Below are 27,494 nucleotides of genomic sequence, written 5' to 3'. Positions count from 1 at the left end.
GCTCCGTGGACTTGTGCTGCAACTCTTCAGCCAGCTGCTTCTCAGACCTGTTGAATGCTGATTCTCCGGTGATCACTGGAGGGCAGAGTTTTTAATTAAAGGTGTGCAGAGCATTCTGTGGGGCTGCAAGACACATTGCCAAGGAAACAGTAGTGTTTTTACGATGTGAATTCATAACTAGCTTTGGATTTCCTTCCAGAGCCACAGCACATTAGAATATTAACAAGGAGGTGCCATTCCCTTAAACCAGGGAAAGGGGTTAAGCAGGCGGCTAAGTGGTGGTGGGTGGTTGCTGGAACTTGGCTGTGGATACAAATTAAACAAGCAGGTAAAGAGGATTCCTCTAGCTGAACTGCAAAATTCAGGAGATTTCTGGTTCAGCCAATAAGGGCAACATCTACCAGCAATATTTAGGGCTTGCCACAAAAGGGCATTTTTTGAGCAGAGATATCCAGAATAACTATTTTGAATTCCTATGGGTGCATATTCTCAGGGAGTCTGACATCCCTGGCATTATTCTGGCATAGCTATTCCACGTTGTGTTCACATTGCATCTTATTCTGAACAATTTCTCCAGGCAGTCAGAAATCACAGGGGTTCTTGCTGTTGGGCTCACAGCCCTGGCATTGCACTGGGCATATCCCCACTCCATCCTTCTCTCAAACATTTTTAGAAGAACTAGAAACAAAACAGACTTCACGCTTTTTTAGATTTTGTAAAAGACTTCCTTTATTATAAATAAAGCTGCATGAGAAGTTCTATACAAATCCAACAGTGTCCTGCTATAAAAGCAGCGGTTTGAGTACAGCATTGTCACTCAAGGAAGACCTTAGTTTGGAGAGTTTTGGTGTTATTGCCCATCTCAGCTGCATTGCCAAGATTGGTCTTCATACTACAGTTTTGCTTCTGAGCTAACATATTACACACACACCCCCAATCCTAAAAAAAAAGACAATAAATAAAGCTTTTTACCATGTAGGATCCTATGAGAACTAACCCCTCAATGACCGGCAGCTAAGCTGGTATAGATGGGTAAAGTCTCATTTCTTCACCACAGAGAAAACATTGCAAAGGCTTTGCATTAAAATCATCTGGTGAACAGGCACCAAATCCTGCTGCTTGAATACTGGATAAAGTTTTGGATCTCTTTGCTGAAATATATCTTTATGCCCATGTAAGACCTGTATACAGAGCAACCCGGAGAGAGAGAGAAGCCATATTCTATGGTTGAACTCCAACAGCTCCCCTTAGAAGACACTCAGCTCCCTACAACAATAATAACCTCAGAGCAAGACATTTTCTAAAAGCAAATGGCTCCTGAGGCTATGTTGTAGATCAGTGGCTGCTATCAAGCCACCACTAATTCCATTGCTGTGACAGAGCCTATAATAAAATATTAAAACCACAAGTTGAGGGTGGAGGGAGTGGTTGGAAACCAGCAGAAGGCAAGAGGAGTTCATCTGTTAAATTCAGCCAGTTAGCAAATAGCAAGAAAAGCAGAGACACAAGGAAGACATCCGGGACAGGCAGTTTACCCTTCCTGAGGATCTCTCACGGAGATACAGGCACTACCAAAGAGATGGTGTGTGTTTGTTACTCACGTGTCATACGCTGTTTGGTTTTAAAAGAACGTTATTCACTTTAAACCACAAAACCCCACTTTCACCCCCACCCTTTAAAGCTGCTTCCTATGAATGCCCTTCAGTCACGGCAGAACTAAATACGGGCGGAACTAAAAAGTCCGAGGCCATTTTTATTGGCTGACAGCTGATAGAGCTGAACTGTCTTGTAAACCTATTTTATGAAATGTGAGTGTGGCCTCTTATTGATGGGGCTAGTACTTACTTGGTGGGCAAAGATTTAATACAGGAGAGACACGGTAGTCCAAGGAATGATGTGCTTCACATCACGGCTTTCTTGTACCACTGCGGAGGCCTGATCCAGAGAAATGCTGTAGGGACTAATGTCCTCTGGTGGGACACATATATGCCTCTGGTATATATACTGGTATACGGCGTACAAAGATCTCTGCCCTGAGGTTCACTGGAGCACAGCTTATAATCCCAGAGCACTTTTTCCCCCAGACAGGTATGAGTATGTGAGGGCACAGACTTCGTGCACAGAACAGACCTCTGAAAAGCTGCTCAGGGCAAAATAAGCATATGACATGTAGGAAAATTAAGCCAAGCAATTTGCTTTCAGGAGAATCAAATCCATAAATTCCTTGGTTCAGCTCCAGCTTGGGGTCAGCTAAACCCCATGGGAACACTTCAGGGTCAGTTCGGGCTTAAGAGAGAACAGGCACACAAGTACAGAAAATGAAGAACAAAAGATTCAGTCCACTTATGGATTTAGGTTCCCTTTGAGTCTGAGCAGCAGTGCTTGGAGCTGTGTAAAGGCGAGTTTAGGCATGTTTACAAGCCCGTAGGACTGGCGTTACAAAGCTTTGTTCTGGCATTTTAACAGGGGAGTTACCTTCTTCTCTTTAACAGCCTTTTCTTCTCATCCTCCCCCTGCTCAACCTTACATAAAAGTTATTTTTCAACCCTGAATGTCATTTCCTGAGAGACCTGGGTCACAAATTTGTTTCTGTTCTTTGGACAATCTAAATTTAGACTCCTGACAGGAAATGGCAGAGAATTTTTTATTTCTTTCTGGTTGGGCTGGGAACACAGTTAGAAGCAACACTGACCACAACTGCTTCAGCGTGACCTGCCTGCCTGCAGCCCACGCAGAGCTGGATCTGCTACAGGCGCTGTGCAGTGAAGCCGGGCAGGTAAATCCAGCAAATTGTTGGGTTTGCAAACAACTTACACAGCTTCCAATGTAGCCTCCAGGGTCCAGTATTCACCCACCCTCCCTGTACCTCTGCTTGTCACTACCTGCTTGTCATGTCCCCTGAGATCGCTCCTGCCCTCGCTTTCTACTGGGGAAGGCTTGCTTGGTTGTGTTAAAGAAAGCCAGGGGCTTACAGAACTCGTTAGCGTTAGCAATTAGTCCTGGCCTGTTGCTCTGCCAGCCCTGGCAGTCTCCCAGGTGCTCATCGCCAAGGGCGCTGAAGCAAGCACTGATGATCCACAACTTTTCTACTGGTATTACCCACCAGCCCCTTCTCTCCCGTTTTGCTTCCTACCCTTTACTTTCTGCTGAGAAATATTACTTACCCACCCCACAGCTGCGATGATGAAAGCCAAGGGGAGCAGCAATTTGAGCAAAGAGATCCCTGTCCCCACCAGTGCCTTCTTATAAACCACATGTGGAAACAGGAGTTACAGCTTTCTCTGCCTTTGTGCATGAAACGTCCCTCACTGGTGGAGGGCCTGACAACAGCAGACATGAAGGAGGTGGTGAAATGATTTTTACCAGGAAAAAGGAGGAGAGGACATGTCTATGGAGTTTTCTTATGAACAGGCTGGATAATAAGCCTCGTGCTGTATGCTGTCCCTAGTAGCGATACAGCATTAAATCTTCTCTCTGATGCATGTGATAGTGAGGATTGATAAAAAGGGACCTGTGGAGTCATGGTAATATCATCCCTGATGGTGGATCTCACCACCCAGAACAACTACCCTCTTGTAAACAGGATTCAGAGAAGCCCTGGGGTAAAACATGGCAGGAAATCCTAGAGTAAGAAAATGGTAGGAAAGGCCCCTTGGCACTGGAGGCCCGGCCTCCGGGACCAGTGCGGAAGCAGATCTGCACCGAGGCCCTGGCTTGGATCCTGCACAAAGCACACCAAGGAAGGTGAGGAGCTGCTGAGCCCTCTCCTCCAGCAAAGCCACCTCGCCGGGGCTGGGCGTCCTGCTGGCGCGGCACCAAATGCTGCATCCTGAGGGAGTTCAGACATCTCTGCTGGGTTTTTTAGCACATGCCTCGAGATTCTCCCCTGGCTTCAAAGCTGCATTGCACTCCCAAATCACCAAATTATGGTCTGCTAGCAGCAGCTCCTCAGAGCCTCATCAGAGCAGCAATCTTTAAAAGAATTGAGGAGGCAAAGGGGTAGCTTTTGCCTGGATATCTGGGAGCAGAAGGAATGTGACACAGACCACAAGGCAGCTGCAGAGACAGGGCTGCCACGCTCTGCTACACGTGCACCTCTTTCATCCCCTCGTCCTAACTCAGAGCTTTCCTGCTGGCCTTGGCCTCATTAAAACCATGCTGGGAGTGTCACACTCTCATTTGGAGGGTGATTGTTCCCTCCTTCTACCAGACTGCTGGGATTAGCTTCATTACAGCATCATTTTGGAGAACTGCTTCTTTTATGAAAGCAAAACCCGTAGCAGTCCTTTCTCTCTTGGCTGTTCTCAGCCTTGCTGCCTGGAGATAAGGAAAACACAGAAATAAACCAAAATGCCAGAACCCAATAATGGTGTTTTTCTCCTTTATCCAAGGCAAAAAGGTTCCTGTCCATTTATCCATGGAAAAAGGCCAGGAATATAACCCACTAGCCATATTACCATGAAAAAACAGAAGACTCGAATGAAATAGTCTGAAGACACACACCCTGCTGCCTGCTCTGCTCCATCCTCCCCAGGGAGAAGAAAGGTGCAGGGGTGTTTTTGAAGGACAGGACAAACCATTTAAACTAGTGCTGCGAGTTCTATCAAGAAGGTTTTGTGTTTTTTATAACTACAGTTACCTTTAAATTAAAGAGCTGTGGTTGATTTAAGGATCTCCATCCGGTCGGGATCTTGTGCATGACCCTCATCCCCACATCAGCACCGAGTCTTATGTTGCACTTCCCATCGGTGGGTCGCAGAGCTCCTGCTGTCTGCAAGCAGACAGGCTCCTGCGATCCCAAGATCCTGCCTCTGATTCCTCCACCCTTATCTCCCCCTTTCAAAGGAAATGAAGTATTTGGCCACCACCACCATTTGCATTGCAGGCATCTGAATAAATTAGTCATATTTTTTTTGCTCACCACCACTGTAACGTGACTGAGGCACAATAGAAAAATATTCTCTTAGCTGCATAAAACACAGAATACCAGTGGAGCAGAAACTTACTTTTATACCACATTTTCCAGTTTCTCCCTGTCCTCCCCCCACCCCCTCTCCCCTACTGCAGAAACCATGGCCCAGGACGGGTTCAGCTGCAGACGAGAAGCTGTACTGGCAAAGTCAGTTGTCTCGAGGAGGCTTCGGAAAGCTGCCCTCTGGACTTGTGCTTGGAGGAACGAGTGTTTTCCTGCTGGCTTTGGTTAAAAGGATTCCTTATGGATCCCGTTGGTCTGTGCAAGCGGAATGTGCACTGTGTACTCATTTATCAGTGCAGTCATGTTCCTGAGCATCTCGTGGAACGTGTCTACTGTCTTCCTGTAAACGTCCCTGTGTAACACAAAGGGACGGAAAAGGTTGAGAGGCTCAGCCCTCTGGAATATGATGGGGAAGCCCAGCTCTGCTGGTACCTTCCCATTGCCTATGAAGAAGTGGTAGAGCTTCTTCTCATGCAAACATTTCTCCAGGAATTTCAGCATGTCCTGTAGACGGGCCTCCAACTTCTCCGGGGCCCAGTCCTGACTGGGACGTGCCTGCAGGAGATGCAGCATCACTGTCTTCAGGTGGTAGTTGGTGAGCCCGCTTGGACCTGTGAGGCTGCACTGCTTCCCATGGAGGAAGGAGAGGATCTGAAGGCAGCTGACATGGCAGGCATTGGCAGGCAGTGTTTTGGAGACCAGCTGGATGAACCTCCTCTCATACACTGCAAAGGTGAGAAACCAGTGAGTGCTGGAGGGGAGGTCTGCTGCCAGGCTGCTCCGAGGGAAATGAGAGATGAAGTAAACATCGGAGTTCTCGTACTGCACCACAGGGGTGAGGTTGAAGGCAATCGATTTCCCTGACCTAAATTTTATCTTCAGGGCTCCTGGGGAGTCCAGGAGGCTGAAGGAGAGGTCGAATTCATACTTGTGGGAGATTCTGTTCCAGGCCTTGGTGACTGCAATCTGGAACCACTTCATGACTTGGTTGGCATCCAGATATTGAGTATTTTTGAAGCACAGGAGGTCTTCCATCTCACTGCTGGGCCTGGTAGTATTGGCTTGGCTATGAAGGAGGCACAGCATATCTTCCCCTAGTTTAGTCTTGTCACAGATGCAACCTGTCACATCCTCACCTGCTCTGCATACCTTGATAGTGCCATAACCTTGTTCAGCTGAGGGAAAAGAGTCACCAGAGCACCAGGTCTGGGACCGAAAACAGTATGGCTCTGGAGGGGCAAAAGGCACTATTAGATCACAGACAAAAGGTTTACGCACTCTCCAGTTCTCATACATGCTCCCCACACCCATGCAGTCCTCCACTTCCATGTCAGCATCCCGGTTACAAACACTCCTCAAGGCTTCCAGCAGGTCATCTGCAAAGCCTTCCACCATCTCCCGCATCCTGGCCATGTCTCCGGTGGTACCCAGGATGCGCTTCTCGTAGAAGCTGGCCAAGGCGGCCTTGTCAGGGAAGGCCACACCTTTAAATGCTCTCCCCAGGACAGCCATGTCATCCTCTTCTCCTCCTGTGTCCTGCCAAATCCCTTCCTGGAAGTCCTGCCTCCAGAGCTCAATCAGCAGGAAGATGACCATGGAAAGGGCAGTCCACATATCCCATCGGACCTTTTCCTCTTTGCTTTCCTTCACTACCTCTGCAGACTTTTCCAGAGCCTTCTGTATGGCTTCCTGCTCTGCAATTTCCTGCTCCAAGCGCAACTGCTCCAGCCGAAGGGTCTCCTCCCGCTCCTTCATCTTCTGGATGATTTCTTCCGTGTTCTCGGGGACAGTGCCATTCTCTCTAGGGAAAATGAGCGGGTGGTTGACAATGGCTGCAAGCACCACTAGGCACACCCGGAAAATTCCCACAGGCATGGCAGTTCCTTCCCTGGAAGAGAAAGAAAGGCAGAATGACCCACAATTCAGAGTATACTCCCTCAAGAAGAAAAATGAAAGGAAGTGTCCACTTGAATAAAAGCTTTGGCATCCCTTCTCTCCCTGAAAAGAGTCTAGAAGCTCCTAAGTGCATGCCTGTTTCTGCAAGTTACCAATCAAGTTTCCCAAAGAGACTTTATCAGCAGATGGTGAGGATGAAAGGGTCCTCTTACCAAATTAACTTTGAAGAAAAGAACTGCGAAGGCACTTGCTACCATCAACCCACTGCGATGCTGTTGGGGCACTGTGGGAAGGCACATCCTTCCTCCCTCCTTTCAAGTTCCCCTGAACTGAAAGGGAAAGAAGCAGACAGGACATCCCCGGGTGTACAAAAGCAGGACTGGAGATGAGCACTGCTCTCCCTCGACATAAGGCTAATGTCGCAGACGTGACAATGGCATAGGTGGGGCTGTCCTGGCCACCTTCCATGTTAAGCATGTCTGGGGACCCACACAGCCTGCTTGGTTCAGAGCAGTCTTCACTGCCGGTGCTGGTTATGTGCACCTGGGTGGGAAGAAGCCAGCACGGTTTTGTGCTTCTAAGCAGGCATTACAGACAAAGCTCTTCCTGCCTTTCAGCACCAACAGGATCAGGCTGCGGCAAATCCTCCCAGCCCCCAGGATGCCTCATGACTGCGGTCCCCAGAAAAAGGGCAGAGATAGAAAGGTTGCTAAGCCAGAAGGGGTTTCCATTAGCTCATTGGTTTTAAAAGCATCAGGTTGTTTATTTTTGTTTACTTCACTATTAGTCTGTGGAAGACATCAGTAAACACCATGGCTTTGATCTAGGCCATCTCCCCCAAGCACCCCCTTAACAGCTGTGCTTGTAGCCAGCTTGCTCCTATTTGAAGTGACCTCAGCGTGGCTGTGAGGTCTTGGTGGCATGACGCTTGCCACAGGCAGCCCTGTGCCAGCAACAGTCCCACAGGTCACCCCTTGCACAGGCCCTTGGCATGACGGAGACCGCTATGGTGTTTTGGAGTTGATTTGTATGATTACTGGCTCTGCTGCTTGGACATCACACTTAATAAAGCTTTCCATGCCATGGGGCTCATGATGAAAGAATTTAATTCCCAGCTTTCCAGGACACAGTCCCATTGTTGGGGCATCCACCTGGCCTTGACGAGGCCTCCCAAAGGTCTGGGCCAGAGGGTGCTCAAGGCTAAAGCCTGGGCTGTTTCCTCCCAGGTGGCATTGCTGTTTCTGCAGGGCTGGCAGAGCTGAAGATCCCAAGCGACTGCTCAGGGCAGGACAATCTGAGGTTGTCACCAACTGCTGAGATGTGGCAGGCTCACCAGTCCCTCTTTTTAGCAACATCACCCCTCAGTCCTAGCACAGGGAGATCAGAAGGACAAGACGCACAAGCAGGGGCATCTCTTCTTCCAGCTGGAACATTTTAACAGAGTCCCTTTAATGCCACAAAGTGTGTTTGAGAGAGAAGAGTTTCTGTTACAGAAATAAAGTCTATCCATAAAATATCTAATCAATAGTAATAGTAATTTAATTCCTAACAAACCAATGCATCCTGCTGTGGGAATGAGGCTGTTTCACAGAGAGCCAAGAGATGGTATGGCACCGTGTCTGCATTGGGAGCTGAGAGCTGTAATTTTCTCCCCCTGCAATAGCTCCTTCCTGGCCTGAACCCAGCATGTGTTGGTGCCACAGCAATCCTGCTGTCCCAGCCTCTCGGCAAGAAGGAGAACAACTCTGGCAATCTCATTTATGCCTCCACAGGGCATGCAATAAAGATAGATCCATCCCAATGGGCCTTGTTATCATTACTGCACAATAAACTGCTGCCTTTCGATTGCAGGAACTTAGATTTCCTCGATGTGAGCACTTACTGTACATGGGAACTGTATCCTTCGGCATGCAATTATCTTTGCTTACAAGAGGGCTGGGACTGGAATAACAAGGGAAGGGAACAGGATTGAGATGCATTGTCCAAGCAGCAAGAAAATTCACACGGTGCTCAGGATAACGCTAAGTGCCCCTCCCTGTGTAACATTTACTAACTATCCTTTTTTTAGATCCATGTACATGCATAGATGAATACCCTAATGCAGACATTGCTCTGGAGACGGTTTGCGGGCCTTTCCTGTCCTTTTTACATTTACATTAACTCTTTAATTCATCAGGCAATGAATTAAAAGCTGAATTAATGCCCAAAGCTGGGTGTTCCAGTTATTCTGGGAGCTCCATGCCTGGCCACATTTAAAAAATAAACTGGGGTCGCCCTGCATTGCAAACGGCTTTATCAGTTTGCCGGGGCAGGGCAGGAAGCACTGGCGAGTTCCTTTCCTCAGTGCTATGCTCTTGCAGACCACGTGTGCTTTCCAAGATTAAAAATAACATGGCCAAGGGCCAGGTGGCTCCTTTTGCAGTCTTGACCAGGATGATGTTGCTGTTCTGCCCTGATGGACCACTTTCCCTGCAGATTAAATGTTTTACTGTCACCAGATTACTTCTTAGATGCGTAAGGCTGAAAGAAGTCATCTTCCTTAGAATCTTCTTGTACCCTTCAAGACTCTCTCGTGCCCAGCTGCCCATGGGCACACCACTTCCAGAGGTTACGTGCCCCGAAGCTCAGCTAGCAGAAGGGGTTAGGCCAAACATCCCCAAGTCCATCGCTGGCCAGCTCAGCTGAATTCATTCTGTGTGATCTTGCAGGATTAGGTTAGGAGGCACGCACACAACCTCTTTCCTCAGCAAACTCTACAGGCATCAACCTCTGGAAGACAGTCAGCATGAAAACTGGAAGCGACAACATCTTCAGGTCACATAAATTTGCAAGAGGCATGCCTGTTTTCAGCCGGAACAGAGGAAGTTCTCCTGGTCAAAACTGCCCTTTTGCTTCTGTAGCTATTCACACCAGAAAATGAAGCCAAACATTAACCCCAGTTAAGGCTTAACATTAATAATGCTCAGTGACCAAGGTCAGTGGAGCCTGGCCTTGACAGCAGCAAGGGTGGTACGGGCAGAGCATTCCCACATCTCATCAGACACAGCTTTCCTGGCTAATATGGAAAGACTAAATAACACAGGTGAAACCAGTAGCACTGCCTGCTAGGGCGGTCCAGCCTTCCCCGTAACAAAGGCCGCTCTTTTCCCTTGCTTTTAACTTCAGCCCAAGCAATTTAAGTCTGATAAAAATATTTATGCCTGCTCTTGCTGAGACAGCTTTTGTGTGGGGAAGAGTCCAAACGTTTCCAAGCTGTAGGCTAAGAAAGAGAAACATCATTGTTTCATCTATGCATCCAATTTAGCAACATTTCAAGCATGAGAAGAAAAAAAATAAAATATTCAGTAGGTTTTTAAACAGCAAGTTCCCAAAGTGATCTTCAACCTTTTCCAAATTTCTAGCCCTGACAGTTTTTTCCCATTCAAAACACAGACAACATCCAGTCTGGGTAAGAGGCTTACATCTGACTACCTTCAGCAGACCCTCTTGCTGCAGTCTCAGGGCTCCAAAGACCCCCTTGAGGGAGGGCACTGTGGTCCTCACCACAGTGCGCATTATGTGCTCCCGTGGGCACAAAGTGGTGAAAGGAGCAGCGAGGCCAAGGAAAGCTGCTCAGGGGAAGGGAGTAGGGCCAGGAGCAAGCAGGTACATGGAGCCCCACTGTCTCCATGAAAAGGCCCATCTCGGCTCACCACCCAGCACATGATGCTGATTGTTCAAACCCGCCTCTGGCACCAGAATTAGTTTCCTTCTGGGCTTTTCTGTGGCACTCACTGCTTCAGTGACTGGGTGCTTCGCTGATTTTAAGGTTAACAACCGCCCTCAACAATCCTGGGAAGTGAGGGGGCAGACACCATCCCACTCTCCAGCTGGGGAGCAAAGGCTCAGAGAGGTAAACGCAGCTGATCGCTCTGCTGCCCAATTAGAAATAACCATCAGCCACATCCTGCAGCACTTGGTACATTCAAAGGCTTCACTGAGAGCACCTGCAGCCCTCCACCCTCAGGTCCTAGGCAAGTTAGGCCTCATCCTTTCAAGCCTGAAGCAGCCTCCCTGGGTGGAGGATCCCAATCAGCCCCACAGCAGGTCCCAGATGATGCAGGGAGCCCCAAGAAGGGAAGGGGAAAGATGACACTGCTATCATGCAGTTGAGGTTGGTGCCATGAAGCCACATGCAGGAGGCCATCTCTCACACTGGCTGATCTGAAAGCCCTTCACTGCACGACTGAGCTATGTTTGGTTCATCTGCTTGCCTGGAGCATGGTTACCGGTAACGTGTTGCAAGGAAAGGGAAGCAGCGCATGAAGCTCACAGAAGCATAAAGCTTTCACGCAGCCAGGCAGTGGTTTGCCTTAGGTCAAGCAATGGCTGGAGAGGGGCCAGGAGGCCCTTGAGAGCTGGCCAAAATTCTCTAGCATTCATGTCATAAAAAACGTAGGGGTGAGTATGCCCCAAGAGGCTTGCCCCAAAACTGACACTGGAAAAGACTCTCTTCTTTTGCCACGTGGGCAGTGCCAGCCATGCCAAAGGCTGGGGAGGAAATGAGCTAGAACTCCAAAACCAGTCCCTTAGGTGAGACCTGACCTGCCAACCACGCTCAGCCCCTTGGCACTGGAGCAAAGGCAGAGTTGCAGCTCCTCACCAGCACAAATGCAGGCCCCTAAGATGAAAATCTGGTGCTGAGCTCTGCAAATCAGCACTTGCTGTGCCTGCATCTCTGCAACAACTGTCTCTGTGTCACCTGCGCTACCCGGGTCCCTGCGCAAGTGGCCTCAAAGGAAAATCACCTGCAGACACTATTGCAAGACAATATGAAAATAGCCATCATGCTGTTCCCTGACTGTAGTCAGCCCTGAAGATGACAAGTGCCTGCAGTGCACGCTAGAACAAGGAGATTTGTTTAGTGGTGGTTTATGTGGCATGGGGACAGAGCTCGGCTCTACCTTCAGCTTTTGCCTTGAACATCTCCTCCTCACCTGGGAGCATCACAGAGCTCGTCTGTGTTTGTGTGGCTGACTTGGGACAGCCACTGCTCTGTGGCAGGGTGTGCTCTCCTCCTTCCCATCAGCCACCCTGCCATAGGGGATTTCCCTGCATGAGCAGCCAAGTCCTTCATTGAGACGATGATGCTCAAAGCCATAACAATGTCCCAACCCTTCCAGCTAAAATACGCTCAATTTCTGATGTCCCCAAGCCTTCCTCACACCCTTTTCCACAGCAGCTTCAGACCCTTTTGCCCCCTGCTCAGTCTGGCAAAGGAAAAAAAAAGATTTAAACGGCAGCTTGCAACTTGCTTCTGTAGGCTGCTCATGTGCTCTGAGCCCAGATAACCCTCCATCTTCTCTGAAGACATGGGAGAATATTTACCTTTCATTAACGGTCCCTTTCTTTCCTCAAGAGCTCCTCAAATGGCTGTATTTTTTCCACCTTTTTGTTCCCTTAAATTTTGAATCACGGGAAGCAAAACATACTCTGGCTGCTGTTCAGCAATAAACCAGATAGGAGCGAGCTGAAGCTTTGGTTCTTAAATTAGAAAATCCCAAGCAAGCCACTGAATGTGGTTCAGTAATGCACTGGAATACGCCAAGACGTCATTTACGACACACTCGATTGCTTCCTGCGACTTGGCTGACACAAAAGGCAGTGAATAAGTAGCTGCCACATTGTGTTTCGCTTTGGTAGGCTGCAAGAAAAGAGGCAATTTGAAGAGATGATAGTTACTACAGCTGGTTGGGAGCTTTCTTCATTGAAAGCTGCCAAGTTTTTGAAACCAGAATTTTCACGAGAAGAAATACGACTTCTGAGACTTTTTTTTGGGAAGGTCCTTGAGGTCTGGAAAGGACTCTGCTTCTTGTTTTGACTGGAGAGATTAATAGCCCAGAACAGCCACTAACCTGCACTGGGGACTTCCTTGCTGAAAAGATGTGAAGCTCAAGCCCAGGGGTTTCAGGCCTAGCCCAGGTGTACTCCCTGACGGCTGGGCCTCTGGGAGCCCCATGATTCCTCCTCTTGCTGTAACAGAAATCAAATTGCCTTTTGGCTTTTGAGAGCATCATCCGAAAATGCTTCTGCTGCATTTATGAAGACAAAGCCAAGACAAAAATGTTGCTGAAAGCCCTTTGTGATGCCCCGTGTCCTTCTCCAATCTACAAATGCCATTGCTACCTGTAGAGACCCAGACTACAAGAAACCACCTCAAACACTCGCTGAAGAGTGTCAACAGAAGAAGGGCAAACACGTTGTGGTCGGAGAGGAGTGGCCTGGCCCGGCCCCCATGGGCAGCGCGGCCCCGGCGGCGCTCCAGGGGCAACAGATGCCTCAGCAAGGCAGTGCTTTTCTGGGCCGGCTTCCTTACCTTGCGAGGCCATGAGTCCTCACTGGGTAACTGTCACCCAGGACTCCGGACAGGCCACCCCCCTAACCCCAGACAGCTTCCAGAACGCTGACACTTAATTTACGTAAAGAGTGAGAAGGCAGCCTGGGGGAGGAGACTGCTCGTCTATATAAACCCAGAGGAGGGACCGCCCCACAGCACCCCCAGGATCTGTACCCCCATTTCGTCGGCTGGACCAGTGCTGGACTGGTGATATCTTTCTCTTTCTCCTTTTCTCTGTTCTCTCTCCAACTACCTGATTTTTCCAAATGGAGGCTTAATGACGTGGAGGCTTAATAACATGGAAGCTTAATGATGCAAGGCTCACATTCGTAAGTTTGCTTCTACTTCAGCAAGGTTAGCTTGGTTAATAAATGTTAATTGTTGTTTGGACTCCTCTGGTGTCGGTTCACCTTAATTCTGACATTAGAAATCTGCGAACCTGAGTCGCCCCAACCTTGAGATGCGACACTACCTCTGCAGGTATTCAGAGATGCCCGGTTGCAGCAGAGAGAAATAAAGTTTCCTCTTACTTGGAAACACAAGTTCTGAATTGTAAGAAACAAACACATTGAAAGAGAAACGGGAATTGTAGAGATCATGTCAGTATTATTGTTCCTGACAAAAGCTTGGAAGGATGCGCTTTAATTAGTCAACCATACACCACTGACGCTGCTGCTTTTTCCACCATCTCCCCATCAACACTTACAGAGCAATGGCTCAGGACAAATACTGAGAGCAGTTTTCCTTCCAGCTGCTACATGTAAATCGACACATGCTGGACGGATGTTCACAGAAAAAGATGAAGGTACCACTAGAGAGGGAATACCCCAGTGAAGATACCCGACTAGTCTCTGCTGTTAGCTGCTGGCACTTTGTACTCTTTTGTAGTGAAAAGAATGTGAAAATCTTCAGGTTTTCATTTTATATGCACATATTTAAAAACAGAGCATACATCCGTGCCCTTATAGTATGATCACTACTTTGGGATGAGAGAAGCTTCTGTTGAAGGCTCTCCTCCAAACAGTGATCTAAGCTTCGATCTCCCTCCTGGCCCCGGGGTTGCTGCCCTCATCACTTGGCTGCTTTCAGGTCAGTGCTCTGCTCTCCGTGTTTGAGTTGGGCTTCCGCAGGACTTGAGGAATTGGTTTTGGCAGGACTTCACTCAAACCTGCCTTGTTTTTGAGACCATTTTTACTGAAGAAGCATGTTCTGGGGTGGGCAGGGGAGAAGTCCCTTTTTGGTGAGGAATTTCAGACCAGAAGTGAGTGAGGTTTCCTCCCAGGTCAGCACCACATTTGTTTGGGGCCTATGGTTTATCCAGCACCCCGTGCGATGGAGGCTGCCAACTAAGCCAGCTCCTAGCAGGCATCATGCCGAAGCATTGCATCTCAAACCAAGAGTTTCCATGTTCACCTGAGTCAGGTGGGGCTGGTGAGGCACCAGGCCCTTGCGGGGGCTGCAGAACCCATGTACTGAAACACACCCCAGGGTGACTAAGGGTTTATTGCACCAGTCTACCCTTCCCACCCCGCTGCACGTGCCTCAGCACATCTGACCCTGCCTAGCTTTCACCTGGCACAGGCAGCAAGGGCCCAGAGGCTCCAATGAGGATCCTCGGCTGGTTTCTACCCTCCAGGATGAAGACCCCGCTGCTGTGGTGAGAACATGTCCCCAGCCCCATACAGAGCCACAAAGAAACGCCCCCGCTGCTGTGGTGAGAACATGTCCCCAGACCCATAGAGAGCCATGAAGACACGCCCCCGCCTTCCCTCTGCACCATCAGCTGTGACAGCACCCAGCACAGCCCACCCAGAGATCATGCAGCACGGGGCAGCCAGGAGAGGCTCCTCCTCTCCTGTCTCTTAAGCACAGAGTCAGCTGCAGCACACACAGCCCAGCCAGGAAAATTAGGAGCCATAACAATGCAATACAGAGCCTGAGCGGTACCAACTTGAACTGTTCTTTCAACCCCTATGAATTAAGCTTGCATGCAGCACGTTGGTGTGATGAGCTACTGACTGGGACAGAACAGTGCCAGCCACAGCAGCTATATCTCATGTTCTGACTTGCCTTTTTGAGCATTAAATTAGTGCTACAGACAAAGTACTGAATTCCAGTTGCCAGCACAGTTGCTTCAGTTGTTTCAGCATAGACTGGTGGGATCAAGCTCTGTCTTTGGCTCTCCACCAAAGCCACCAGTGGAAAGGACCAAATGCACGAACACATGAGGTGCACAGGCCTTCATGTTGAGACTGGTACCACAACCATGTTTAAAACCAGCACAAGCCAAAAAAGACAGGTATGGCACTACAAAAGACAGGTATGGCAGAGCAACTGCCTTCCAAAACATGCCTGGAAGCCCCACCCCACATTAGCTGCTTGGCCACAGGACAGCAGCTGGACAAGGCCACTTGCTTGATAACTATTGTTTTGCCGTTTGATTGAGAACATGTTAGCCTTTCGTAACATCCGTGGACATCCTGTCCCGGGCCTGCTGCAGTGCCAACGGAGTCAGTCGCGCAGCCTGAGTCGGACATCCTGCCCAACAGGTCTGCTGTGGAGTTTCGGAAGCAATATTTTCCTCCCGGGGTCACCAGATCAGGTATTTCCAAGGAAATGCTGATGCTCATCCTGTGTACAGGACTAGGTAGCCCACCCTTCCCACAGACAGGCGGAATCAGGGTGGATAAGCATGTGAGCGGCACTGACGTTGCTCTGGAGGCAGAGGCTACTGTGCGGCCCCAGGTCCAAGCGAGGAGTGATTTTGCCAGTGTCTCTTGAAGCAGAGCAGTGCTTGACTTGCTCTGGAAGAACAGGGAGTCTCTCTCATGTCTTCCCATCATTCACCACCTTTGCTGTCAGGAAGCTTTTTCTCATGCCTCATTAACTCTCCCTTGCAGCAGCTTAACACCTAACTTTCCAGTAACCACTGTGGGTAAAAGTAGGACAGATTGCTTCTTTTTTTCTTGCAGTAGCACTCAAGATGTTCAGAGGTCCTCTCCTCCTGCCTCAGCTTTCTCTGCACACAGATGTATTTGTAAGATGTTGACATAAAATTCCATGGCCCTCCTTCCACCAAAGCCTACACAGTACAAAGTTTTCTTTCTGGCTTAAAAGGAATTATTTGCCTTCAAGGACTCTTTTCCAAACCCAAAGAGATGTGGCACCTGTTACATTTTCAATTTCATCAGCAAGTGTGGGAATTTATCTGGATATTTTGATGTCACTATTTCTCAGTGCATGCAGGTACCACACCACTAACCAGAACGTGATTCTGGCCCTCTCGTCTTACCCCAGACACCGGCAGCCACCGTCAAAGACAGCTGTAATAACTACTCAATAAACGTAGAACCACATCATGCTTTACTCACTGTAAGGCTGGACCCAAGGGGGGGTGCCCATGGTGACCAGGAGAAAAAGCTAACAGCGTGAGAAGTGTGTTACTCAGCATCCTGCCCATTGCCTGAATGTGTCTTTTTGTTTTTTGACTGTGCAAGCCAGCTCAGCTTTTGTCAGCAAGCAGCACGTGGGCAGTCTGTGCAGTGCCTCGAGTCCCCCCTGCTATGGCTGAGAAGGGTTTTTACAAATTGGATCATAGCGCTGGCTGCGAGGGAGGCAGGAGGGGAAAGGTAGGAAGCATGCATGTGGCTCCCACCCACGTACCGAGCTGTTGTGGTAGGAACCCGGCCAGGAACAGCTTGGCTTTTTAAGCCAAATAAACTTTGTCTGTTAATTGTAAGGAAAACAATTGGAGTAGACTGAACTTTTGTGAGGTTTTTGTTTGGGGTGGGTTTTTTTTTTTTTTTTTAGGAGGAGAAAAGACACACACCAAGATTTTAAAAAAGAAGGTTGGCTTACCAACCTTGCCAGCTCCCTCCCCCTCAAGCCCAACATGATGGGAGCCTGGGCAATAGCTGGTTGTTCCCTTGCACAATCTTTCATCAGCACAGATGGACACAAACCCCCTGCTGCTTTACGAAAAGCCTGGTAGTGTCAACCACAATGTATGGAGCACTGTCACCGCACAGATGCTCTCTGGCCTCCACCTGGTGCTCACGCTGGGACCCAGCCTGGCTGTCACCCTCTCAGCGACACGACCTCCCCTTGCACGTGCAGGCAGCCATGCCATGGCTCATTTATCCGGTCTGGCAGTCACCTCAGGGAAAGGTAGTGAGAACACAAAAAGATCATAGATCATAGAATTGTCTAGGTTGGAAGGGACCTTTCAGATCATTGAGTCCAAACATCAAAGATGTTTGTTTAAATCTGCCCTGCTTTTCCCCACTTAACTCTCAACAAGGTGAAGGAAAAATCACACCAGTGTTGTTAAATCAGGCAGTGGTTACTCTGTCTCTCCTCATCCTAAGGTAAGCATAAGCCCTACGTCGCTACACATCCAACTTAACTGTATGTTGTACATCCACTGAAACAAATGCTTCGGTATTAAAAGCGTTGGTGTAAACATTATTACAAAGTTGATTTCCCAGCAGGGATACACCAGTCCAGCACATCTAGGAAGAGCATATGTGGATATTGGCACAGCTCAGATGTGACTTGCAGAACGATTATGTTTTACATGTGAAACTATGAAGTCCCATTTCAGACATGGGAACTTATATATTACAGATCTTAGAAAGCACAGACACTTCCACACTGAGATGCTGAGCAAAAACACAGCGAAAAGACATTGTCATTACAGGCTGGGAATTCGGTTGGTCTGAAATCTACTCCATCACAGTCTTGACTCAGTGACAAAGTCACACTCTTATGTCAGCAGACCTGCAGGCCCAAGTATCTGCTTAAACAGGACTAAAAAACACTGGATGGGATTGGAGTTTTGTGTGATATTGGACAATTGTTTTGCTAACTAGTTACAGCTGTTTGTATTCAAACAGTTGGGGAGGAATAGTATTTAAAAGCTGGCTATTGTAGCAAAAACGTCACCACAGAAAGGAAAAGCAATGCTTTATTCCATTGCCTGAAATCCCAGCTTTTTTACAAAACACAATATAGTTCCTTAAATAAAGTAATAAAAAAAACCCCACCCCAAACAGACTGTGAAAGCCCCTGCAGGGGTGGGCAGAGGGTGTGGGCAGAGAAAGATTGCATTTACTGCAATGCCCCATTTCCTTGCATCTCAGTAGGATGACTCCCTGATCTAAGCAGAGGCACTCCGCATTGCACGCCAGCGTCTGCAGGAAGAATCAGGCCCCCTTGCTTCATTAACTGATGGCTCTAGAAACGAACAGAAGAAACACCACAAATGCTTTGGGAAGCAGTAAGCCCAGTCTTGGCTCGCTAGTCATAAACCTAAAAACTGCCAAGAGACACGCATGCACGCAAATATGTTGGCTGCAGAGCACTGCTGGCTAACCCTGCTTTTCAAAATGAGTTTGAATAAATAAAAATCAGAAAAAACCAAAGCCATAGAAGAAAACAAATTGCCCCACTTCCATACAATATTTCCATGAAGCTTATCCTTTCAGTACCTGTGGCCACCAACTCAGAGCCATTTCCACCCAAGGGAGTGACTCAGAGACCAGCCTATTGCCACAGGCACCCAAAGTTAACAATTTTCTTGTGCTCTTTGCTCAATCCCCCCTGCTTACCAACAAAAGAAACATCTTTAGGCTCGTCCTTTCCCTGAAGAGTTTGTAAACTGAATGCTGGGAAGAAAAACTCTGAGAAGACTCAATGGGGTAAGAGTGATGTAACATGCGCTGCTGTAACAAAAGTACCAAACACACATATTAAGGCTGTGAAGCCACGTGGTTTTCATTTGGGATGTGTGGGGTGAACACATACGCTTGCTTCCTTTATAACATAAGCACAACAAAGGAAGCCTTTGTTTGAAAGCCAAGGGACGGCCTCTCCGCACACTTAAAGGCTAAGTTACAACGTAATGGGAACTGTGAGTCATAGCTGTGGGGCCCCTGCTCATAGACACAAAAATCCCCTCTGCTGCAGCAGGCAAGGAGCTTAGCTTAGCAAGGAGCAAACACAGCTTCCAGCCCCGCATGGGAGACTGAAAGTGTCCAGGACTAGCAGCAAATACAAGGCTGAGCTGAGAGCGCGTGTTGTGGATGACTTACAACAAAAACACGTCCCTTTCAGATGACATTTCTTCCTGTAACTCTTTCAGAGCTTGAGATCATAACCCTGCGCTCATTCCAAGAGCATGAAGCAGCTATGGCTCAACAGGGAGGTGGGATGGACATCAGCCAAGCATCTTCAAACTGTCTTTTCACTTTGGCTGCAGAAGAGAGTGGCCATGATACTTAGACCGAGCACAGCCAGCCTGCTAGGTAGGACCGCAGTAGACCTCTATGTCCTTAAGTTACCTAGTGTGCCAGATAATTTATGTCACTGTATGTTACAGTAGGGGAGAGTCAGCCGATGGATTCCAGCTACCCAAAATACAGATATCCATCTCATCCTTGCCCCTACTGGGGGCCTGGGAGAAAAAGATAAGAGTCATCTTCAATTATCATGAATGGGTTGCAACGTGTAGTGCAGAAGTGGCTGTGATGCAGAAAATGCAAGTGTTTTCTCCCACATTTTCAACAGTCCCAAGGTTCGTGGTTGCTAAACCTCCAGAGGCCTTTAGAAATCAAACACCCATCTGAAACCAGCGTCAGTCAGGTACCTGAACATCCAGGAGGAAATAGCTTAGGATCTAAGCATCCTGGGTGCAGATACTCAAAAAAGCACAAGGCCCTCTGGGAAGTACTATGCTGTGAACAGCAAGTGTCACAGTTTAGGCTTGAGAACGCCTCCTTGGCTCCATCTCTGGTATGTATTAACATTCTACAAGAGTTTAAATAATAGGGGAAAAAAGAGGTCTGAAAAAGCAATACAGTCTCCCCACTCTGCCTACACACATATGGCCTACACTGCACCTGGATGGTTTCTAGCAAGTCTTTGTCTGTTTTGTTTTGAAAGGCTTCCAGCAAATCTCCATCTCTGCCTCTCAAGGCAGTCTAGACTACTGCTTAACTACTTCTACCTGTAGGAAGGTCTCCTTACGACTGCATGTGCTTTCTCCAAAGTAAGCTGTAAGCCCTGCTGGGATTCTGGCACATACAGGCAGTATCTTGTCTTAGGGAGCTACTTCTCTCCCTATGGGCAGCGTGGGAACCGTTTCCTCCCACTCCTCATCAGGTGCTCCCTGAGCATCACCAAATCCTCTGCAATTTGGAAGAACTGAAAGCAACGCACTCTGAAGCTAATTTTCATTGTTTTCATTTCAGTTTGGCCACAAATTCCCTTTTCAATTGACAGTGCCCACCATCCCTTGAGGGAACCCACAAAAAGATGCAGTTGGTTACACAGGTGGCTCAGCTGACACCTTAGAGCTAATGTCACTTTTCTGTTCAGGCACAAGAACCTTCTCTACGTGCTCTTCCCCCTGGTTTCGAAAGTGAAGGAACAGTGCGTTTTCCTTTGCCAGGCAACTGAAATAACCATATGAATCAGAGACTGTGCCTAACAGGGCTTAAATTCTGCAACAGTTGGCCTCAATGGTCCTCATCCTTGCCAACACCATGCTTGGTTTTTCCAAGCCACATGCATGGCAGTGGGGTGTATTAGATGTTTTCCCTGTAAATGCTGAAAAAGCATCTCTGCCTCGAGGCAAATATCATGGATATAAATAACGTGCTAGATCAGCCAGAAAAACCTGCCTCTGGAAGAGGGATAATAATGAAAGACAGTGGGGGGAAAGGAAAAGAGAAGGAGCTTCATTTACACACAGGAGGATGGCAATGGGCCAGCTCTCACAGCTTTGATCGGGGCTGGCTGGAGAAGCATGCCAGGGAACGCTGTGAGCTTCGCTTCGCTGGAGCAGAGCAGCCGTTTGAACTGGCTGGGATGGGAAGAAGGGGACAGACACCACGCAACACAGACGCAGATCCAGAATAAATAAGAAAAAGGAATAAAATCATGTGGAGTACATGAAGTAACAGGTACTCAAAGCTGTAGCAGGCCATTGTGGCAGCCAGGACGGCTGCTCTGGCGGCTCCCTCTGCCATCAGCTTCAGTTCTTCCCTTCCCACCACTGCTACCCGCAGGGCCTCCTGTCACACACTCGCAGAGCGGCACTGCCAGACGCCTGGGTTTCACCCGACTGTTCTGCTTTCAGCGGGTTTTTCAGGGGTTTTCGTACAAATATGAAAACTCTGCATGTTGCTGGCTTGTAAAAGCCACTATTTTCCTTCAATCCAGCTGCCTCTGCTGTCACCCCTGATCATCAGGAGGTTGTCCAGGCACTTCAAGGCCTTGGCTCTCCCTTCAAGCCTTGGCTCTCCCTCCAGGCCTTGGCCTCCCTCCCTTGGAAGAGGGGGACCCAGTGCTTTCCCGACCTGGGTAAGGTACCTCTGGCAAGTTCTCCTGCATAGCAGCAAAGGCAGCGGTAGCTGCTGTCTGTAAAGCTTGGACCTCTTCTTTCCTTTCTGCCACCACCCTAGACCCCAACTGTCCCAAGCGTCAGATAAAAGTGATTTTATACTGAATGCCAAAAGAGAGAGGCTAAACTGAAGCCATTTCCAAATGAAACCTTCACAATGTTGCTACTTTTGCCTTGCAAGTGCTGTCTGACCCTCGCTGCTGGGAACGTTTACTAAAATACGAGCCACACCACTTTCCTTACAGCATTTCTGCTGGAAGGCTCAAAATTTCCTAGTAAGAGCCCATCAAGAAGCTTTTTCAAATCACATCAGATCTGGAAGGAAGAATGACACCCCGAGCACTTACCTGATACACGACTTTGCAGGTGCTCATTAAATTTCACATTATTACTATCACCACGATGCAGAGACGACTATATTCAGTCACCCACCGCTGAAGCACAGCCAGGAAGTCTGCAAAACACACAGAAAACAAATGAGGAAGTTCAGGCAGAAGATAGGTTCATAATGCAGTTAACTAAATTAGGGATTGATTAAGAAAGAGATTAACTCACCCCCTTACCTAACAAAATGATCATAAAAGCTCAAGAGGCTAGAAATAATCAGCTTTGAAGTGATCAGGGATGAGTTAAAACGCTGCTTCTCCTGTGGGAAAGCGTGCAAATCCCACAGCAGATCCGTCAGCGTTGCAGACGTACCGGCAAGCGAGGACCTCCCTCCTCTGACTCCATCCTCACCCACCAGCCTTCTGCTTTTAAAATGGATTAGGGTCAAATTAGCAGCTGTGTAAGGCCAAGGGCTGGGACAGTTTTGTCTGGGATTGGTTTGTCTCAGAAAAGGCATCTAGCTTCTGTAAGCAGCTTGCGAGGTAGAAATACTTGCTTGGGGAGCTGGGTTTAGTGAGCTAATGTGAGAAACAGAAAATGCAGGAGAAGAGGCAGGAAATAAGTCTAAGAGCACAGAGGAAGATGTGAAACACAGAACCACAAAAGATAAACTACCATATTTTAGGAGAGAGAAGTTAAGAAATTTTAGATGAAACAGGAAACAAAGCAAAGTCCTTCAACCAGAAGGAGGAGAGGATGGGCCTGACAAGCTGGTTGCAGGCAGACAAGGGAGACCTTACCCAGCTGTGCACAAGTGGGCTGGGGAACAGGAATCCACCACCCTCGTTACCAGCCGTGATCACCACTTCAAACCCTCCAACTGTCTTGATCTAAAGCCTGATGAAATCAGGAATAGCGTGGGCTGAGCTGGGCTTTGGAGCTGGGTCCTTTACAGGCTCGGGATTAGGTTGATTCACTCCTCGCTCTCCTGAACCCCTTCACTTTGGCAGCTGCTGGGGGGGGGATGGCTCAACCCTCCCTCCTCCCACGTACCTGCTCTGACCAGACCATGTGTACAGTTTCACTTCTCCGCTTCCGTCTTCAACTGTGAGGCCAAATTGGGCAAAGGGGTTCTGCTCCAACCTCCCAGCGCTTCACAGCCTGCAGGGCTGCTTGCACCTCTGCTCAATTAGCACCACCACACTACCAGCAGCAGCACAGACTGCCAAGCACAGGAGCAATACATCCCAATCCCAAAAGGGCTGGATCTGCACTGTAATATCCCAGTGGATGTTTGTTAACCCTCAGGGCTTGCAATGCCTGGCCTCGTGGTGGCTCAGGGCCAGTTAGGTACAGCCAGTTAGGTTTCCTCCTTCTGCTTGGAGGAAAGGAGCTATGAAGTGCTGTGCAGGAACTGCTGCTATGGGACTTACATGCTCTCGCGTGTTAAAATAATTTATAAATCTCAAAAGAGAGAGTTTAAGTCAGGGTCTCCCTCTGCTATATGTGTATAGATGTTGGGGAGACCTTGACTGAACCTTAGGGGATGGTCTAAGGTCACTACAAGAAAGCCCCTCTGAGCAGTGGGTGCGTCTGTGCTGCATCCTCCCACAAACCTCCTCTTGCTCTCTCAGAGGCAATCCGAGCAACACAGCATGTTTCTTGTGGGTCAGCCCTAGAAAAGAACCTCTTCTCCATGCCAGAAATCAAACCTGCCCCTGCTCCAGTGAAGCTCAGCGGGTAGTCTGGCCTTCAGGTCATGGCAGTAAAACCTGTTTGTTTGTTTGACCCACCGGTCAAGGTTGGCTCAGCCAAGTTCACATGGCCCATGTGTGCGTGGAAATCAAAACAAACTAAAAAGCAAGCCCTATAGTAGCTGCACCCCTGGGCCAGCTCTCTGTCCCTCGAGCTGCTTGAAGCTTGGCTACCTGCCTCACTTTCTGTTGCCCATGCTGAGCGGTGAATGGCCAGAAGGTTTTGCTTACATAGCTGAGCCCACATCCCTCCAAAACCTGGAATTCATGGTTGGGCACACGACGATGCCACCCAGCGCACACCCTGGCCACACTCCCTCCCTCCAGCCTGAAAACCAGAGTGTCTACCTCTCTCCACCGCCCAGCAATTACAAGTGCTGATGGAAACTATGCCGCTTGGCAGCAAACCTGCTTTTTCACCAATGTAAATGGATTGTAATAACACTTGGGAGAGAAAGATCTGGCCCACCCAACAGCCCATTTTAAAGGGCACCCAAGGGAACAAGCCAGGAGCTTTTTTCCCAGCTCCCTTCTCCATTGCACCCTTGCTATGGATTGCAATTGCAATTCTGTGGAGCAGAGTGTGCAGGACAGGACAGCACAGGACAGCAAGGAGATTTGTGCAGACTGTTCATGGAGTTCATACATTTTATCAGTGCTTCCCAGAACAACAGCTTCTTAGTGTTCACCTTGTTGACAGAGGCTGAATTTTAGGTTAAATTTTGTCAGTTGTTTTAGAGGGGATGCAGATGTGGCAGGAGAGAGCGATACAACTAGAAAAATAAACCACCCCTTTTGCTGTGTACACATTGCACTCAGGGAAAAGATTTAAGCTATCAGAAATAAAAAATAATAAAAAAAACTATGCCACAATACAATCCACTAAGTGTTTTTCCTGATATTGCACTATCTGCATTAATTTATTTGCAGGCAAGCTCCAAGATATTGAAACAACAGTCAGCAGGAAGGCAGTTGCAAAAGCCAGCCTAAAATTGTCCTTACGAAAACCATAGTTTTTGCTATAAAAAACAAACTCATACATCAGTTAGAGCAGCTCATGGAACACCACCGTTATGTTTCCGTGGGTCACATTCCCTCCCCCTGCTACTCACTGCCACGTAAGGAGGATCACAAGTACTGGCATCCCTCTGAAATCATCACACACGGAAGCCCTTATTGCCATGGAGAGAACCAACAAAAAACACAAGGGGAGCAGGACATGCAGCTTTGGTGGTTGTAGCGGTCAGACGGCCTGAAACAATCACTCAGGAAAAGCAAAGTCCCCCAGACCCTGGCCAGGGCTATTTAGTCTGACTTGTAGGGTGGGGAAGAAAAAAAATACTGTTCTTAATATATTGTAATGCTCCAAGCAACAGAAAGAGGAAGACAGTTAGGTGGGGAGGGGCCACCGCCTGAGCTCTGGATAAACAGGTACAACGTCTTTGGTGTGCACGGGTCGCTTCTCCCTTGCAGATGCCACTGGTGCAAACATAGATCATTGTGTTCTGTACACCCAAGTCATGCACAAAATCAAGTGTCATCTACCAGCTGGGAGCCAGGCAGCACTCAGGGCTGATCCCATACTGACATTGGCTCTCTAACCTTTGGCAAATCAGTTCACCTCTCTCCACATCTGTGGCAATCACACTTAATATGTGCATTTCCCACGTGGGAGCAGCGTGAAGCATCTACTGTGCTGAAAACAAGGTTGAAAAGAAGGCTTTAAGTTTCCATTCCCAATTTCTGTACTCTGCTTTTCCTCAAGGACTGAAGGAATCATTTTCTTGTATATTATGGAAAACTGGGACCAGTGGGTTTTAAAAGCAGATGTCTATGAAGGTAGACAGAATCACTTTAGTCAGAGCTGCAGAAGAGCACTATCATCATCACCAAACTCAAAAACATCACAAAACAAACCACGTTACATTACAGCTGCTCTCCTGTCCAACTGCTGCTTGCCTGGCAGCTCAGGTCCTTGCCTGGCAGCTCACACCAAACACGCCTGAAGGAGATGCGCTGGGTATGGTTTAGGCCTATAGGACTCATTAAAAACATGTTAATAGTAGCATTTGCTTAGAGACACTGCTGGTGCTCATCTTGCCTGACCACATAACAGACAGCAATAGCAACATGTCCTGTTTTCCTGAAGGATTTTAATACGGCATTTCCCCAGAGAACTGCTTCAGTGTGAGATTGCTCCCTTCGCTCCAAGTTGAAATGCAAAGGCCACTAAGGCTGTGGTTCTGTGTGTCAGTTTTACAGCCCATAACTTCCAGTATCCCAGTCCTGACTCACTCTGATTTGAGCTACAAATACTTACTGGCCATCTTCAAAAAGATGTCCACACAAACAGCAGCTCTACTAAAAACTTCTCTCCTTCTCTCTGTATTCATTAGACAGATATACTGTATCTCAGAAGAAAGGCAAAAAAGTTTTATAACAAGCTAAGCCCAAGCCACGCAATACTGAACACGCAGCAAAGCTCAATGATGCATTTTGGACTGTACACGCCTGTGACCACCACTGGCCTGAGGACCCCATGTGCCGTCGGCACCAGCAAAACAAGGTGGCTGCAGGGTCTCTATTCAGCATGGCTCGATCCCGCAGAGGTTCCCCGTGTGCTCCATTGAAGGGGGCCGCAGCCAGTCCTCCCCCAGAAGGCAGCTGCCTTCTGCTCCCTGCCTTTGGCTCCTGCCCGAGCTGCCGGGAGAGACAGGCTGAAAGATCTGTGGAAACTTTGGCGGGCACAGTAACCTGCCTCAAGGGCCTCATCCGGCCCGATGCCCCAGTAGCCACCGAGACGAGCCGCTTACGCTCGGAGAAAGCACAAAATGCTAAAGTTACTCCGTAAAGGGATAACCGGGGAAAGTCCCACCAGCGCGACCTGTTGCGGGCGGACGCCGGCACCCGCCGCTGCCAGTCCCGCGGCTCTGCCCTGCCAGCCCGCCGCGGCCAACGCGGGCGAAGCCCTTCCCGCGGCGGCAGCGCCGGGAAGCGGGACAAACCCCTCCCCACCCCGTGTGCTCAGAGGTCCCCGCAGCCCCGGACGAGACTTACCGGTGCGGGGTTCGGCCGGGGCCGCCGCTCCCGGCGGGAGGTCCGAGACCGGCGGGTGTCGGGGCGGCGGCGGCCGCTCCCCGGCGGCTCCGCTCGGCGAGGTGCAGGCGAGTCCGCCCGGAGCGGGTTTCCTTTTCTCTTTGGTTGTTGTTTTTTTTTTTTCCCTTCTCTCCTCCTTCAAACCACCCCCGCCAGCCCTAGGAGCCGAGCCATCCTCCGGCGGGCTGCAGTTTGCTGTCTGAGCTCCCTCCCGGCTCCCCCATTAGCTTCCCAGATGGTTTTGTACTGAGGGCACGGGGGACGGAGAGGAAATGCGCTCATTTTGCTTTCTCGGATGTATTCTGACCTCCTGGTGGTCGTGCCTGAGAGTCAGGAAAGCAGCTGAAACACGTAACCTTTCTTGTGGTTCTTATCAGAGTGAAGGAGCAGATCCCAGGGACGCTGAACCATTTTCTTGTTCAGAGCTGGCACAAGTAGAAACTTGTGAATCTGCCCGACATCCTTTGGAGGCACAGAAGTGGCACTAGTTTCCTTGTAGGGCTGAGGGGGCTGAGGCAGAGCAGGATTAACTTAACCAATGATAAAGGCCACTGTAAGGGATTTGAAAAGTGTTTTCCAGCACTGCCCTCATTCTACAGTTAAAGGGCATCTTCTTACAGATCCGGCAGAGAAATAAGTTTGCCCAACAACTCTCACTTCACAAAG

General features: G+C 48.8%; 1 protein-coding gene across 4 annotated transcripts; it reads right to left on the bottom strand.

Moving 5' to 3' along the window:
* Window positions 1–627: 627 nt before the first annotated feature.
* ITPRIP (inositol 1,4,5-trisphosphate receptor interacting protein) lies at window positions 628–27,109 on the bottom strand. 4 transcript variants are annotated; one of them, XM_063339405.1, is made up of 3 exons: window positions 26,790–27,109; window positions 21,999–22,105; window positions 628–6,863 (listed from the first exon to the last, which is right to left on the bottom strand). In XM_063339405.1, exon 3 carries the CDS (start codon window positions 6,848–6,850, stop codon window positions 5,201–5,203), a length of 1,650 nt encoding a protein of 549 aa, XP_063195475.1. In that variant the 5' UTR covers window positions 6,851–6,863; window positions 21,999–22,105; window positions 26,790–27,109; the 3' UTR covers window positions 628–5,200. The 4 variants fall into 4 exon arrangements, with proteins under 4 accessions (XP_063195475.1, XP_063195476.1, XP_063195478.1 ...); XM_063339406.1 differs by lacking the exon at window positions 26,790–27,109 and adding an exon at window positions 22,779–22,956; XM_063339408.1 differs by lacking the exon at window positions 26,790–27,109 and adding an exon at window positions 22,351–22,455.
* Between the last annotated feature and the right edge of the window lie 385 nt (window positions 27,110–27,494).

Source organism: Chroicocephalus ridibundus, chromosome 6 (assembly GCF_963924245.1).
Source record: "Chroicocephalus ridibundus chromosome 6, bChrRid1.1, whole genome shotgun sequence".
Lineage (NCBI taxonomy): Eukaryota > Metazoa > Chordata > Aves > Charadriiformes > Laridae > Chroicocephalus > Chroicocephalus ridibundus.
Note: the sequence above shows the minus strand (reverse complement) of the source record. Positions and strands in the feature narration are given on the sequence as shown.

Coding starts and splice junctions, on each gene's coding strand:
- ITPRIP (XM_063339405.1), bottom strand. CDS start 6,850: ATGCCTGTGGGAATTTTCCGGGTGTGCCTAGTGGTGCTTGCAGCCATT.